Source organism: Ceratotherium simum, chromosome 35 (assembly GCF_057802395.1).
Source record: "Ceratotherium simum simum isolate JZ-2026a chromosome 35, ASM5780239v1, whole genome shotgun sequence".
NCBI lineage: Eukaryota > Metazoa > Chordata > Mammalia > Perissodactyla > Rhinocerotidae > Ceratotherium > Ceratotherium simum.
This window is the reverse complement of record NC_141934.1, coordinates 433,268-450,309: the sequence shown is the minus strand read 5'-3', so window position 1 is coordinate 450,309 and position 17,042 is coordinate 433,268. Positions and strand designations below refer to the sequence as shown.

General features: G+C 56.0%; 1 protein-coding gene across 8 annotated transcripts in view; it reads left to right on the top strand.

The window, feature by feature from the left end:
- Positions 1-17,042, top strand: part of TANGO2 (transport and golgi organization 2 homolog) — a 45,022-nt gene that overhangs the window by 7,475 nt on the left and 20,505 nt on the right. For 6 of the 8 annotated variants that reach the window (XM_087423703.1, XM_087423700.1, XM_087423704.1 and 3 more), the window contains 2 exons: positions 4,695-4,790; positions 14,679-14,767. In XM_087423703.1, the coding sequence (XP_087279829.1) occupies positions 4,735-4,790; positions 14,679-14,767 (145 nt within the window). In that variant the 5' untranslated portion in view covers positions 4,695-4,734. Of the gene's footprint in view, positions 1-3,841; positions 3,973-4,694; positions 4,791-14,678; positions 14,768-17,042 lie in introns of those variants that run through there. The other 2 variants (XM_087423702.1, XM_087423706.1) reach the window with 2 other exon arrangements.

Genomic DNA, 17,042 nt, shown 5'->3' with positions numbered 1-17,042 from the left:
CAGGGCGCAGAGGTGGGGCGTGGCTTCCTGCAATGCTCGGACGCCACCAGGCATCGTCCACCTCAAGACGTCCACCCTTTGGTTGCCAAGGCCCGTGGGCAAGTCTCCTGGTCCGACCCCGCAGGACTCTCCTGCCTTCCTCTTCTGTGGGCTGGCTCTGGCCCCTAGCCCTCGGGGACAACCCCAGAACCCTGCATGGCCCTGACTTCTCGGGCTACCATGGGCGTGCAGACACTCCACCAGGGCCTGGGCCTGCATGTGGGGTTCCAGGTGGAGGTGGGGACAGGCGGGGCGGGGACCTCACCAAGAAAGCCAGGCATGCTTCTGCCCGGGACGCTGCCCTCCCCACACATTTTCCCAGCTCAGATGCCCTTCAGGGTGAGCTCCTCTTGACAAGCGCAGATGCCTCTTGGCGAGGTTGAGCCCTGGCCTCCCCTGGCAGGGTGGGACCTGTTGAAGCCCCTCCGCCTTGCCTTCCCACTCTGCGGCTGCGGAGCTGTGGGAAGCAGAGGGGAACGTTTTCTCAGCCCCTCAAGTGACCGGGGCAGGCAGGTGCACAGCAGCGGGGGCAGAACACTGTTTGCCACCACGGGCAGTTCCAGCCACCCGCCTGCCCTGTGCCCACCCCGTGCTGCAGTGACCAGGGCGACAATGGCTGTATCCAGGCTTGCTCTTGGAGCCCTGAAAGTCAGCAGGAGTGAGAAGGGGGCCCAACGAGCAGGGGTGTCCCGGAGGACTTCTCCAGCCCCTGCAGAGGGTGTCGGAGCTCTGTGGTGGGCCTGGGTGGGGGCACGCTGGGAGAAGGGCCTGCACCCGCAGGACCTGTTGGGAGTTTGCTCAGGGAACATACGGGGCCTAGGCGGAGGGGGTGCTGGGGTGGTGGGAAGTGAAGCTGGGAAGGGAGGGGCCGGTGGGCAACGGGCCTGGCTTGAGTGGGGGGCGAGGGATTGGAGAGAAAGGCAGTTCCTGATGGTCCCCTCCCCAGGGGCTGGCTTTCCTCTGGTCCTTCCCTCCCAATGACCGCGTCTTCGTCAAGGCCGCAGCCCTGGGCTCTGTATCCACACTTCGGGCGCCAGGCTGCCTAGAGACCCTTTGGTGCCCTGCCTTCTGTCCACGGGGCCCTCCCCACTGCCGTTTGGAGGGCTGGTCTGCCACCCCCCCGGGCCGGCTAGGATGGCGAGGTCCTGCAGCCAAGTTGGAGGGCTCTGCACCTGGCCTGTGAGCATCAGTAGCCAGAGCTGCCCCAACCAGTGGCCTCACCCAGTGGCCAGGCACGCAGCCCAGGTGGCGATGTGGGAGGCCAAGGCAGACATGATGACCTCCTCCTCTGATAGCCTGGAGTGGCACGTCCCTGGTGGGGCAGGACGTTCCTGGTGGGGCAGCACATTCCTGGTGGGGGCAGCCCTCCGTCCTGGTGGGGCTCTGGCTGGTGGGATTTCAGCAGGGATGGGCTGGCAGGGCTTCTCCCACTGACCGCAGCTGGCCTGGTTGGCACAGACATCAGCAGCTGGCCTCGCCTGGAGCATTCTTGTGTCTGGGAGAGACTAGCTCCCCCAGCATGAGGGGGCCTGTGTTTTCTGTGCTGGACTGTGGTCAGGTGGCCGGTGCTGGGAACCCCATCAGCTGCACCTGGCAGATGGGACACCTGGGGCCCTGGGAGACCCAGCATGCTTCCTGTCTCCCTGCACTGCATTCTGGATCATTCTGCTGACCTGTCTCAGCAGCTGTGTCTAATCTGCTCTTAAATCCACTGCTGAGTTTTAATTTGTGATTGCTATAGCTTCCATTTCTAGAAGTTCTCTCTGGAGCTTAGTGAACCATCTGGTTTGCTCTTTGTCACTTCTTCTTCCCTGCAGATGCTCACAAGCTCCTTTTTCCTGCAGAGCGTGGTTGGTTCACGAGATGGGTGGAGATCTCTTTCTGCTGCTTCTTGCTCATGGTGCTTTGTTTTGTTGTGTGGTTCTTTCTGACTGCATACTGCTCTCCGTCCTTGAGATTATTTGTGAGACTTCTTGGAGGTCTAGGATGAAGATGAGAGCGTTGGTTTGCCAGGTGCCTGGGGGCACTACTGGCATGGAAGCCCCTCAAACCAAGTCTTGTCATGAGGCTCCCTGGACTCCTGGTGTGGCCCGGCGCTGCCGGTGGGACTTCTCAGGGACTCCCCCACTTCTGCGCGCTATCCCCGTGGGCCCTGGGTGGCTGAAATGTAGCCCACCCTCACCCTGGGAGCACTGCTCTTTGCGGTCCTGGCTTTACTTGGTGGGGGGTTTTCTACTAGATCCCTGTCTCGGGGTGGCCCTGGGCCTTGTCTTCTCTCTCCCTCGCCCCCAAGGCCACCAGAGCCCCGTGTGCTCAGATGGGCCGAGGCCCCGGGGCAGGATGGCCCCATACTTTGTGTTCTTTCCTCTCTGGGTTCCCGTGTTCTCTGAGACGTTGGCCAAACCGTGTATGATCTCATCAGCTCTTGGCTGCTCTTAGGATGTTTTCATATTCTTTCAAGCATTTTGAGTTGTTTTCACCAGGAGGGTGGTCCCAACAGCCTGCCCACCAGTTTTGGGATCGTCAGGCACCCTTGGGATGATGGGCGCCTAAGGGCAGGAACCCAACCTGGCCCCCATCACCTCGGGGCCTCTTTTGCATCGGGCACTGCCTTTGGCACAGCATCCTACAAGGGCCAGTGGCCAGCAGCCCATCTCAAATGGCCGCACGTCCCCTGTGCTTCTGCAGATGGCGCTCATCACCATGGCAACAACCCACCTGCACAGCCACCGGCTCCTTACTGAGGGCAAAGCTTAGTACCCTGAGGCCGTTACCAACACCCAAGCCCATGGGGGCCAAGAGGAACACGGGGCTGAGTCCTGGGGGTCCCTCCAGGGCCTGTGGGAGCCAGTGGGGACAGTAGTGGAGTGAATTCTACCCTCACCCACCCTCCCACCCTGGCCAGACCAGTGAGCAGAAGTGAGTGGGGTGGCAGGGACCGCATGGTGTCATCACACCATGGTGTCATCCACAGGAAGGCCCCATGAGCTTGGCAGCTTCCTCGTGGCTCTCAGCTGCGGTCATGTCCACAGTGCCAGCCTTGGGCTTCGGCCTCTGTGGTCCTGGCACAGCTTTGACGGAGGGTCGGTGTAGTGGGCACGTCCTCCTTCTGTGAGGCCTCAGACAGGAAAGCTTTCATTGCAGAGACCCGAGGGCTGGAGCGAGTGCAGTGGCGTCAGCAGGGGTTCTCGCGTCCCTGTTACCTGCCTGTCTCCAGGCCCGGGGTGTCCTCTCCTGGACCTGTGGTGTGTGGACGTCAGCCCCCCCTCCCCCCCCCCCCGCTGCCCATGTGCCTGTGGGGAAGACTGCCGGTGCGCTGCCCAGCAGGTGGGCCCCTCCCCTGTGTGGCCGCCCCGAGACCTAGGGGCAGAGGGGCAGGAGAAGCAGAGTGGCCATGGCTTGTCTTGACACCTGGAACAAGGATGTGCTGGTTCTGGGCATCCCACCCCACTGCTGTCCCTAGTGAGGCCTGACTCACGGACTTGCCTTACAGATGCTCTGCTGGGGCGGAGCCCAGGCCCTGCTCTAGCAGACACAGGGCACTTAACACCCTGTGACTGCACGGACCCTCCCCGACCCCAAGGCGCCCCGAGGTAGGGCACTTGGAGCTCAGTGGCTTCCTTTAGACACACACACATGCATATGTGCCACACACATGCAGACATGTGCATAAGTGCACACACACAGACATACCCATGCACTTACACATGTGCACAGAGCTCGCAGCCTCACATACGTGCACATACACTGAACACACCCTTCCCCCCTCACTTATCAGGCCCTTCTGGGGGCGTCTTTTCAGCTCCCTTCAGGACCCGAACAGCCTCTTTGCTGCCCATTTCCTGGCTTGGGTGCTGGATCTGCTCTGAAGCCATGTCCTCAGCTCGTTGCACACCTGCAGAACTAGAGACTCTCACGGTCACCTTGTCCAGGGTTAGTGGCTTTGGGATCTCATCTCAGTGCTCAGCTTGGTTCTGGGAGAAGATCTGCTGGTCCCGGAGGTCCCTGGGCGCAGGGCCTGCGTGTGGGTGCACGCTGAGTCTGCACTGACTGGGGCCTGGGAGTGCGTCCACCTCCTCGCCTGCCGATGCGGGATTCACGGGGCCCACCTGGTCCCCTGGCTGCGCCTGGGCCGTTGTGGGTGGAAGGCGTGTGCCGACGGCCCTCTGTGGACACTGCTGCAGGGTGTACTCAGGCCAGTCGGATGTGGCCCTGCCTTGAGTGGCTGGGGGCTGGCCTTGGCACTGTTGCTGGGGAAAGAATGGGCCGTCTGGTGGGCGCCAAGCAAGCCGCAGAGCTGACCGCCACCTGCTGCCCCAAGTGAGCTCGTTGTTCTTGGATTTGCTGCTGTCGGGGTGGCAGGTAGGAGCCCCTCCAGCTCCTACCTGCCGCCCCCATGCAGTGTGTCCAGGGCCAGCGAGCGTCGCAGGTGTCAGGGGACAGTCTAGCCAGTGCTGATGAGTGTGTGGGTTTAGGGAGATGGTTGTGTGGCGACGGCGAGTGTCGCAGCATCTGACACGTGGTTCTCCCTCATCCAGTGAGGGTTGGGGACATCACAGAGGTGGTTCTGTTCTGGGCCAGGGAGTGTTGCTGGTTTGGGGAGGCAGTTCTGTCGTCTGCCTCTCACTCAACTCATTTTTTTCCTTTTTCCGTAGACCACGTGACCTGTGCGAGCAAAGCCACTCTCGGGGACCCATGTGCATCATCTTCTTTAAGTTTGATCCTCACCCCGTTTCCAAAAATGCATACAGGTAACTGCGCACTCTGTGTCTGTCGTCCTCCACTTGGTCTCGGGTGCCCTGCAGCCCTCATAACACCCATGTGGGCACCCTCGAGGAGGGGCATGCCACTGCTACCCTTGGGTGGGGGAGAGGCTGGGCCCTGGAATGAGCTGCGCGGTCAGGCAGCGGTCATTCAGTGTGGGGCCTGGAGGAGATACCTCTCGGGTAGGGACTCTGAGCCTATGTACAAAGATACTAAGCCTCAGCTGCTAAACGTGGTTGTTTGGGCAGGACAGAGGAGCGAAGTGGCTCCAGGCAGGGGTGCAGCCCTGCAGTGTCTGATCGGAGGATTGGGGGCAGCAGAATTGGGGTGACAGTAAATGAGAGCCCAACTTGGGCTGGCTGGTCCATGTTGCTGGAGAGCAGTCTGGGTGATGGCGGCAGCGTGTGCATGGGGCAGGGGCTGGGGGTCCAAGTGGAGGAGGTGGGAGACCGAGGCCAGGGAGGGGTGGGATGTGATCCGGGTCTCCCCCGCTTCCTGCGACCCTGGGCCCTGGAAGGCGCCCTCCACTGCCCGGGGCACTCCAGCAGGAATCCTTTGGCCTTTATCCACCCAGAGAACGAGGCCGAGATGTAGCCTGCAACCAAACGTGACATTTGAAACTGCTCGCTAGTGCAGTTGCCCAAGAAGGTTCATCATTTTAAAATCTGTACCAGAAACGACTTGAACTATTTCGACTATCTTCTTGGATTTGACTCACTGTGCAAAATCGCAGATGCTGTGCTGCCTCACATTGTGGCTACATAACTCATCCCAGGCCGGGGAAGGGGGAATGAAGAGTATCCAGTGTTCCTTCATGCAGAGGAAGGCAGGGCCAGGCCAGGGTCTGAGAGCTGCCCCTGAATGGCGCCCACTAGGGTGAGCCGTGTGAGTCAGGGTGCAGCCAGTGGACAGGATCCGGGCACAGCGGTTCGAGCAGGGAAGGTGTGATATACAAAACCACTGACTATAACGGAATTGCAATGCCCAGGGCAGAGCCCTGTTCTTCACCCCTGGGCTGAGGTCCAGACCTTGCTGGAGAGGCAAAGCTGAGGTACACTGGATGGCCAAGAAATCACTGGGGTGCTGTGCCTGCAGAACTTGCTGGAAATATGCCCTCTAGGGTGCTGGCAGCTGTCGCAGGGAGGATGCTGGGGGAAGGTGCTGGCTGCTGGTGCTGCTTACTGCTGTGTGCTGGGGAAGCCACGCGTGCTTCAGGAGCTGGACGCTGGGAGAGCCACACGCAAGTCAGGAGACTGATGCTGGGGAAGCCACGCGTGCTTCAGGAGCCTCCTGAGGAAGCACACGGGAGCCAGGAAACGAAGCCTCTCCTCCTCCAGTGTCTCTCCGGCGCCCTCTACTGACAAAACTTAACGTGGTGTCAGCTGCATAGTTCAACTCCATTTGAACAGAGCAGGCAATGAAGGGCCCTTTTGGGGGTGAGATGCAGTAAATGGATAACTGGTTTGGTCCACCCCTTTGGCTACTGAGCTTTCAGATGCACCCTTCTACACCATTTGAACTCCCATGCACCAACAAAACGACTCTCTTTCCACCTGACAACTGAAGAATTTCTCCAGTGAGGACACATAGCCTCACAGTCATTGGGTCCATTGCTGGCTATGTTTGTTACTCCTAGATTTAGCCACAGCCCCACTTGATATGCTGTTCCCTAAGGTTACCTCTAGCCTCCTGGAAGTAAAACAGAAATGGGAAGAAGCGGAAAGGAGGGTGAGCATGGGTCTCTCTTGCTCAGAACCTGGGCGTCACTGCCAAGCCCTGTCCTTTAACAACCCCTCGTGGGTTGTGATTCGAGACAGCCTTAGCATTTCTCTCAAGTGTTTTCCAAAGCCCCAAGCCAAAGACAAAATATGCTGTCTCTGGGTGACTAACTGAATGTACTGGGCGTTCTTCCAACTTCCCGGTGAGCTGAGCCTGGGCCCGTTTGAGATTGGAGACTGGACTGGAAGGGCGAACAGGTCAGGTGGCAGGGCCATCGGCATGGCCTGACTCACACGGAGGCCCAGGCTGTCCGGTGCTGCCAGGAGCCGTCTGGGCCCACAGGGCCCGCCTTAACACCCCTCACTTGTGCTCCCTCCCGCCTTAGCTGTCCTGGCCTGGGATGCACCAGCCAGTGCCCCTCACCCCGGCGTCCACTGCTGTGTCCTCGTCCCCACCACCTAACAACAGTAAGGAATGGGAGTGTTTTTATTTTATGTGTGGTAAAGTATATAAAACATAAAATTATGCCATTCCAAACATTTGTAAGTGTGTAGTTGAATGGCATTAAGTATGTTCATATTGTTACGCAACCATCACCACCATCCATCTCCAGAACTCTTTTCATCTTCTGAAACTGAAACTCTGTCCCCATTAAACACTAACTCCATTTCCCCTCCCCCAGCCCTTGGTAACCACCATTCTGCTTTTTCTTTCTATGATCTTGACTACTCTGGGTACCTCATATAAGTAGAACCATATAGTATTTATCTTTTTGTGACTGGCTTTTTTCACTTCGCCTAATGTCCTCAGGGTTCATCCATATTGTGGCATGTGTCAGAATTTCCTTCCTTTTTAAGGCTGGAAAATATCCTATTGTATGGATAGACCACATTTTGTTATCCATTCGTCCATCGATGGACACTTGGGTTGTTTCCACTTCTTGGCTCTTTTGAACAGTGCTGCCGTGAATATCAGCGTACAGTATCTGTGTGAGCCCTGCTTTCAGCTCTTTCGGGTCTGCACCCAGAGCAGAATTGCTGGATCATTTGCCAATTCTGTGTCTGACTTTTTGAGGAACTGCCAAATTGATTTCCTTGAGCATCTTTTTTGTTTGTTTGTTTTTTTATTTATTGCGGTAACGTTGGTTTATGGCATTGTATAAATTTCAGGTGTACATCATTATACTTCTATTTCTGCATAGATTATATCATGTTCACCACCCAAATACTAGTTACAACCCATCACCACACACATGTGCCTAATTATCCCTTTCACCCTCCTCCCTCCCCCCTTCCCCTCTGGTAACCACCAATCCAATCTCTGTCTCTTTGTGTTTGTTTGTTGTTGTTATTGTCTACTACTTAATGAGTGAGATCGTATGGTATTTGACCTTCTCCCTCTGACTTATTTCACTTTGCATAATACCCTCAATGTCCATCCATGTTGTCAGAAATGGCTGGATTTCATCGTTTCTTATGGCTGAGTAGTATTCCATTGTGTATATATACCACATCTTCTTTATCCATTCTTCCCTCGATGGGCACTTACGTTGCTTCCATGTCTTGGCTATTGTGAATAATGCTGCAGTGAACACAGGGGAGCATGTATCTTTACGCATTAGTGTTTTCACGTTCTTTGGGTAAATACCCAGCGGTGGAATAGCTGGATCGTATGGTAGTTCTAGCCTTAATTTTTTGAGGAATCTCCATACTGTTTTCCTTAGTGGCTGCACCAGTTTGCACTCCCACCAGCAGTGTATGAGAGTTCCCTTCTCTCCACATCCTCTCCAACACACGTTGTTTCCTGTCTTGTTAATTATGGCCATTCTGGTGGGCGTGAGGTGATATCTCATTGTAGTTTTGATTTGCCTTTCCCTGATAGTTAATGATGTTGAACATCTTTTCATGTGTCTGTTGGCCATCTGTATATCTTCTTTGGAGAAATGTCTGTTCAGGTCTTTTGCTCATTTTTTAATTGGGTTGTTAGTTTTTTTGTTGTTGAGATGCATGAGATCTTTATATATTTTGGAAATTAACCCCTTATCAGATGTATGGTTTGCAAATATCTTTTCCCAATTGTTAGGTTGTCTTTTCGTTTTGTTGATGGTTTCCTTTGCTGTGCAGAAGCTTTTTAGTTTGATGTAGTCCCATTTGTTTATTTTTTCTATTGTTTCTCTTGCCCAGTCAGACATGGTGCTTGAAAATATGTTGCCTTGAGCATCTTTTGATGGTCATGCCATAGGCTTCCTGTGCCATGCCAGCCCATAACCCCTGTGGGGTGGCACAGTGTGTCCGCACAGCTAGTTGTCATCGTGCACCATCCAGAACAGGTCCTCTCCCCGCAACTAGGTGGACCGGGTGCCAGTGCTGCCATCCACTTGGACCCTGCTGCCCCCAAAAAATGGTCCACGTGGCTGGGACCCGTCAAGGCCCCCGTGGCTCCATGTCCTCTCTTTGGCACCCTCAGTGTCGTCACATGTGCAGTGGCCTCTTGCCCCTCAGGGTAAAAGCCAGCAACTGTTTTTATTCGTGTTCGTGTAAGTTCATCCCTGCAGTCGTTATTGCTCCAGGGTCAGGCAAGCAGACTTTTACAGCTGCGTCGGTGCCGTGTATGTAAATGTTGATTTAAACAAGTGTCCTCTGCCCTGCAGAAAAGACTATGTCCTCACTTTTGATGCTGTAGGTGGTATCGCCCATGGCTCTGCCGTTGCCAGATGCTGATCTCATGGGAATGTGTTTTCTGGCTTCCCAGGAGTTAGTGCCTGAAAGGGGAGCCTGTCCCCATCAAGCCCTGCCGGGAGCGGCCAGGCGACATTCGCGCTTGGTCCTACCTGCGCTTTGCTGGCCTGCTAGTGGAAGGCCTGGTTCCTGAAGCATCTCTCCCTGTCTTGGGCCGCGTCCTAGCATCCTCTCTTGTGTTTCCCCAGAGGAGAAAGAGTGGCCCACTCAGAGTGTGCGTCTTGTGGTCTGTTCCTGCCTGGATTCAGCAGTTGTAGCCTGTCGCCGCTGAGTGGCCCTCAGTGGGCACAGAGAGGGAGGGAAGCCAGCTCAGCTCTGCCCCGGGAGTGAATGTGAGCACAGCCGAGCCTCAGCAGAGCAACTCCAGGCCTGATCCTTCACAGATCCCACAGGCTACACCCCCCACCCACATGTCGCCACCCCACGGCCCCACCCTCTTGGGTGTGGCCATCCCTCCAGATGTGGCAGCTCTCCCCATGTCACATCCTGCTGCCACAGCCCCCCAGGCATCCACCTGGTGTGACCCCCTGGCATCGCCCTGGCGTGACCCCCTGGCGCCCTCAGGTGCCCTCTGTCCTCCGTGCTGTGCTGGCCCTGGTGCAGGTGCGAACTGCCTTCCAGGCTACATGGCGGCCACACCCACAGGTGGCTCCTCGGGTGTCACTCCCTCCTTGGGTCACCTCTGGTGCATTGCTTGGTGGCCCTGCCCAGGGCTGTGAGCCTCTGGGCGGTCCCAGCCTCTGCCCTCCCCCGCCCATTGTTGCTGGGCACTTGAAACCTCTGTATTTTGGTGGCGGTTACCCAGTGTGAGCACCATCGGATGCCTGTTGGGTTTTTTTTTCGTTGAGGAAGATTTGCCCTGCGTAACATCCGCTGCCAATTTTCCTCTTTTTTTGTGTGTGTTTCAGCCGCCACAGCATGGCCACTGACACACGAGTAGTGTAGGTCCACACCCAGAACCAAACCCGGGCCGCTGAAGTGGTGCACGCCAAACTTAACCCCTCAGCCACCAGGGCTGGCCCGTGCCCATTGGTTTGGCTCTTGTTTTTAATTCTAGTATGAATATCTGCGGAGCTCCAGCAGGGAACACTGTGGATGAGAAATGATATAGTGGCCTGTGGGATGCTAACTGTGAAGTCCTTGTGCTGGCTGCGGCTTTGCCCCTGGGTCCCGATGACCTTGCTGTGCCCGTAGAGGCAGCTGTGTTCTGACGGGATTCCATTTGACGCTACTTCCCTGATTGTAAAGGGATATGGGCTTTTTGAAAAAAAAGTCATACCTGGGCCGGCCTGGTGGCTTAGCGGTTAAGTGTGCACGCTCCGCTACTGGCGGCCCAGGTTAGGATCCCGGGCGCGCACCGAGGCACCGCTTCTCCGGCCATGCTGAGGCCGCGTCCCACATACAGCAACTAGAAGGATGTGCAACTACGACATACAACTATCTACTGGGGCTTTGGGAAAGAATAAAAGGAGGATGATTGGCAATAGATGTTAGCTCAGAGCCTGTCTTCCTCAGCAAAAAGAGGAGGATTAGCACGGATGTTAGCTCAGGGCTGATCTCCCTCACAAAACAAACAAACAAACAAACAAAAGTCATACCTCACAAAATCTACAAAGTGAAACGTGAGCTCCCATAAGCGCTGTGGCAGGCAGATGGTCCCCGCGGTTCCTGCCCTGCCATACACGTCTGTGTGATCCGCTCCCACTAGTAGGGGTGGGCTGCGTGGCTAAACATGAAGAGATTTTACCAATGTGATACAAATCCTTGATCAGTTGACTTTGAGTTAATCAAACAGATGTCCTGGTGGGCCTGACCTAATCAGGAGAGCCCCCAGAACGACCAGGCCCCTTTTGAAGAGGTAAGCTGCTATGATTGGAAGGGCCCTGTGGCTAGGACCCGCGGGTGGCCCCCAGGAGTTGAGAGTGACCCTGGCCAACAGCAGGTGAGACAAGGGGCCCTTAGTCACACAGCTTCAAGGACGTGAACTGGGCAACAACCTCAGGAGCGTGAGAAGGACACCAAGCCTCAGCTGAGACCCCTGCCAGCACCTCAATCGCCACCTTGGGAGACCCTGAGCAGAGCACCCAGCCTAGCAGGGCCACGCTCCTAACCCTGGACCAAGACGATAAGTAGGCATTACTTTTGGACGCTCTGTTTATGGTAATTTGTTAGGCCACACAGAAGACCAGCACACTCCCCATCAGGGTAACACGGTCACTGCTGTTACATAACCGCCATCTTGATCAAAATGTCTCTTTAGACTCACGAGCTGATGCCCTTTACTGGCTCCAGTCTGGAGGGACTGCTGGGTAAGCTGTTGCTCCCTTGTGGCCGCTTCCACAGGGGTCATCACTACTGGTGACGTCACTGGGCCACAGGCTGTGCACCTGCTACTTACACCAAACTCCCTCCACATGGCACGCTGATGCTCCCCCACATGTGCACAGACCCACCTCCCAGAATGCTCACAGACCCACCCCCCTCAGACGGCGCACAGACCCACCACCCTCAGATGGTGCACAGACCCACCCCCCTCAGATGGTGCACAGACCCACCACCCTCAAATGGTGCACAGACTCCCCTCTCAGACGGTGCACAGATCCACCCCCCTCAGATGGTGCACAGACCCACCCCCTCAGACGGTGCACAGACTCCCGTCTCAGACGGTGCACAGACCCACCCCCCCGATGGTGCACAGACCCACCTCCCAGATGGTGCACAGACCCACCCCCCAAGACAGTGTACAGATCCACCCCCCTCAGGTGGTGCACAGACCCATCCCCTTCAGACGGTGCACAGACCCACCTCCCAGACAGTGCACAAACCCACCCCCCTCAGACGGTGTACAGACCCACCTCCCAGACAGTGCATAGACCCACCCCCCTCAGATGGTGCACAGACCCACCTCCCTAAGACGATGTACAGATCCACTCCTCTCAGATGGTGCACAGACCCACCTCCCAGACGGTGCACAGACCCACCCCCCTCAGACGGTGTACAGACCCACCGCCCTCAGATGGTGCATAGACCCACCCCCCTCAGATGGTGCACAGACTCCCCTCCCAGACGGTGCACAGACCCACCCCCCTCAGACGGTACACAGACCCACTCCCCTCAGACGGTCCCAGACGGTGCACAGATCCACCCTCAGCAGCAGGGTTGAGAGTGCCCATTGGTGGTGAATATTTAGTGGTTTCAATTATTAGATTGAAACAAAGCCATGGGTGACTTGCTGTCCTCAGAGCCCCTGACTGGTGGCATGTCTCTGCCTCTGGGTGCACTAGGCAGATGGACATGCATTGGTGTTGTGGTCCCCAGAAGTGATGGGTGAGGGAGCACTCCCTCCTCACTCGAGTCTTGATGTGGGCACTCATCACACCCACACATCTCTGACAAATGTGTCATGTATTTGATGAAATCCCGGCAAACCACTAGCAATCCAGCTAAATGGTGACTCCTGTGACAAAAATAACCCAGCACTTAATGTTTCTAGTTATTAGCACACATATGTAACTGCTCCTGGCTTTAAAAATAGGCAGTTGAAAATGTTAGAAGATTCGGCTTAGTCAGCTTTTTTTTTCTTTTCTTTCCTAATTTTTCCTTTTCTGGAGCCTTATGTAAGAATCAGAACGAGAAGCCAACAGCACCACCGTTGTTTCAGTCACTGCCTCTCTGGCCTCCCTGTCCCCCACTCACCACAGGGATCAGAGCGAGTGAGCAGAGGAGGAGCATTGTGTATCTGAAAGAAGATGCTTGATCCTGACCACGTGAAACTTGACCCTGACCACAGGGAGGGGGGTGGCTGGGGGGCCTGACCTCTGCTGCACCCCCACCACAGCTGCCTGGTCTCCCCACCTTGGGGACGTGGCACTCTCCTTCCTCCTGACCATTATCCAGGCTGCGGTGGATGGGACACCTTCCACAGCATGGGCCCATGCAGGCAGCCTGTGGGAGTGGCACCAGCCAGGATGAACCGGGGCTGGGTCCCAGTAGGGACAGAGCAGATGTGGCAGGTGGCAGGGGTCAGGGCCCAGGGCCCAGCTAGCTTCTCCCTCAGGCCATCTCCCTTGACCCAGGGTGGGGTCCGGGTTGGAGCTTGGCAGTTGGAGCTGCAGAGGGTTGTTCTGTGAGTGGCTAGGGCTCATATCAGGGACAGTGACCTCTTTCCCCCCCGCCCAGGTGCACAGCCCCCAGGCCTGGCGCAGCCCTGGAGCCATCTGTATGGCGGGGATAGAAAGTGGCCACAGGCCAGACAGGCATCCTGAAGATGGTGGGGCTTCCAGGGTAGACCCGGAGGGTTCCATGGCCATGCACAGTCCCCTGGGCTGCGTGGGGAGGTGCGGAGTAGGGGGCTCACGCTCCACATGCATGGGGTGAAAATGCTTCCACGGCCCTGGTTTCACTTTGAATTTTATGAATGTCCTTGTTAATTAACATTGTACCATGAGCAAATGTTCATAAAATCAATGAATCAATACAAAAATTATTTTTGAAGACCTTTTAGAATCTGACCACTGATGAGACTAACTTGGGTTCAGGCCCAGTGTGACCATAGGCGCCGCGCCCCCGCTCCCGGCCTGCGTTCTCTGCACCTGGCCGTGGCGCTCAGGGCATCCTTCTGCGATCACTTCTCAGACCCAGAGGTCTAACGGATGTTGTGGCGGTGGACCCCTTCCACTCAGTCACCATCTGTGTTCTTATTTAAATGGCAAAGCAGACTTGAAACTTTGTTCTCTTACCTTGAAACTAGGGCTCTTAAAACTTTGACAATGTCTTTTCTAGTTGCAAAAGAAACACTTGGTTGATTCATAATGCAAAAGACTGGAAAACCAGAGAAGGCCTCACTTACTCCCTCCCAAAAAACACCCCAAACGCAGGTCAGAGCAGCCCTTGGAGACCCTGTGTGCTGCTGCTGTCCACGCGCATCCCCAAGCCCCTCTGGTGGGCGTGCTCACATTTCCAGGAAGCTCACGGGCTCGCTGGGGGTGTTCTGGGGGAAAGGACAGCTGGACAGAGGAGGGACACACCCTGCCGCCTGGGCACCCAGGATGTGCTCAGTGCCAGCTGCTCAGTGCCCTCACGCACCCGGCCCTGGTTCTGCCGCCCACTGAGCCCTGTTCCGAGGGGGCAGGGGCTGTGCAGGGTGGATGGCCCCCCTTCTGGCCCTGAGCGGCCTGGGCATGTGTCTTCCCCGGCAGCTGCCTCTTCCTCAGCAGGGCCTGGGGCGCAGTCCTGGCCGTGGGCTCCCAGGAAACGGCCTACCTGGAGCCTCCATAGACCTTTGTCCTGTGCAGATTCCTGTCCTTTTGGGGACCTGCCCGTGTTGCTACTGCAACAAATTTGCTTTGTTAACAAGAGAGAAAGAAACGTGGTTTTCCTGTTTCCACTTGAGAGCTTCAGCCCTGCTTCCTCCTGCAGGCTTATCCTGGCAGCCAACAGGGATGAATTCTACCACAGACCCTCCAAGTTAGCAGACTTCTGGGGGAAGAACAACGAGATCCTCAGTGGTGAGTCTTCCTTCACGTGGGCGGCTGTGGCGTGGCGGGACGGGCAAGCCCCAAAACCCTTACAGGCATTGCTGGTGCCCCTTCCCAGGGTAAATAAGTAGACACTGACGGGTCTCGTGAAGCTGGCTCCAGAGTTGGGGTCCAGGGCCAGTGCTGGGTGGATAGCCCCGGAACTGTCCACCCAGCACCATCCGCGTGGCTGCGTGTGTGTGGACCCCCAGAAGAAGCAGCTGGAAGGGTGGGTTGGTCTGGTTGGGATCAGCCCTTCAGCTGTGGGCGTGCAGTTGGATTTGTACAAAGTGCATGTCCACACTTGGTCCCCCTGAAGCATCACAGTTGTGGGGGGGGGGGTGTGTGTGCTTATATCTGCATTTCTGTTTACACACAAGTATCCCTTGCTCCAGGGAGAGCTGGCCTGAATTTGGAGAGCAGAGGCTTGGTTGGGGCACATTTGGGGGGAGCTGCACGAGGAGTTCCCATGGGGGTAGAAGAGGAGGTGACAGCTGGGTCCCCTGCCTGCCCATCCAGCAGCCTTCTCGAGCCCCTTGGATAGGGAGCACTTCCTGCTGTGGGGTGGGCAGGGGTCTACTTGGAGGGCATGCAATCAGGTGTTGGCCAGGCCGGGGTCCCTCTACCTGTGAGCCAGGCACCAGGCAAGCATAGGGAGCCTGGTAGAGCTGACGGGGACAATCCAGGTGCCTGGTGGGCTGGGCGTGTGGCTTCATGGGTTCACGGAGGCTACGTGAGCCCTGCTCTGCCTGTGGGGTCTAAAAGCTCGACTGTGGAGCTTCTGCAGAAGGCCTCCTGTAGACCATGGTCAGGTAGTGGTGTGAGGAAAACACTGCCGAGGCTGGATCATCCTAGTGCCATGTAGGAGGAGGCTGGGAGTGGGGAGACCAGGGTAGGGCACAGTCCTGGGTGGGAAGTCTGTCAGGTGGTGGGGAAAGTGCTGAGAGGCTGTGAGCAGGGACCCCAAGATGGCTGGGTGCAAGAGGGAGAAGAGGCTGGGTCTCTGGGCTGGTCTTGGCCTCATCACAAGCTGCATGGGAGACCTTGGAAATGTCTAGACGTGCAGACAGGAGCATGGGGTGGGGCTGGTGAGGAGACTGCTGCTGCATAAGCTCTGGGCACAGCAGTACAGTAACGTGGGGGTCGTATGTGTGTGGGGACCTCTCCCAGAGATCATGGGGCAGGCCTGTGGGGCCATGGGAGGAAGGCCAAGGGGAGCCTGTGGGCACAGCCAGAACCATCCTGGGCTAGGATGAAACAGAAGGGGGTCATGGGGACAGGGCAGGCTGTGCATGTCGCTGCTGCAGGGCACAAACGGGAGGATGAAGTGGGGTGAGAGGGCTGGTGCCCTTGGGAACAGGGGCAGGAGGCACCTCTCGAGGATTTTTGTAGATAACACAGAGGCTGGGACAAAGGGTTAGCCTGCTGGGCCCCTTGGCTGTCCTGGCTATCTGGGCTCCTGCCTACCCTGGCACTTGGGTCTGCACCTGGCCCCTGAATCAGGGCTGACTCTGGCTGGGTGCTCCAGCCACTTGGACTCATTCATTCTTTGTAGTGATTTGGAGGCGGCCCCTGGCACACTGATATGGAGCTTCTGCCTAGTGGGAGGGTGGCTCTGTTGCACCACAGTGCTGGGTGGACCCAGTGGCCACCACATGCAGCTTAGGGCTGGAAGACACCAAGGTCTACATCCTCACACTGTCTGGCATCACCAAATTGTGTGCAAAATTGTAAGCCAGTGGTCCTCCAAGTGTGGGCCTTGAGCCAGTAGCATCAGCATTGCTTAGGAACTTGTTAGAAATATTTAGGTATTATTTCTTCAAATATTTTTTTCTGTCTCCTGCTCTCTCTTCTCAATCTCTTTCCCTCTTTCTGCCTCCGGTTACACATATATGAGTTTGCTTGAAGTTGTCTCACACTTTGATGATGCTCAGTTCATTTTTAAAAACTGTTTTCTCTGTATTTCATTTTAGATAGTTTCTATTGCCATATTCTAAAGTTCACTAATCTTTCCTTCTGCAGTGTCTGATCTGCTTTTAATTCCATCCTGTATGTTTTTCATCTCACAACTTTGCAGTTTTTATCTCTAGAAATTTAATTTTTATATCTTTCTTATCTCTACCTAACTTTTTTTAGCATGTAGAATACAGTTATTATAACTGTTTAAATGTCCTTGTCTGTGAATTCTGACATCTGTGTCAGTTCCAGCTTAGCTGGTCTCCAGCCAAGGCAGCGGATCCGCACCAGAGCACCTGTGTGTGTGTGT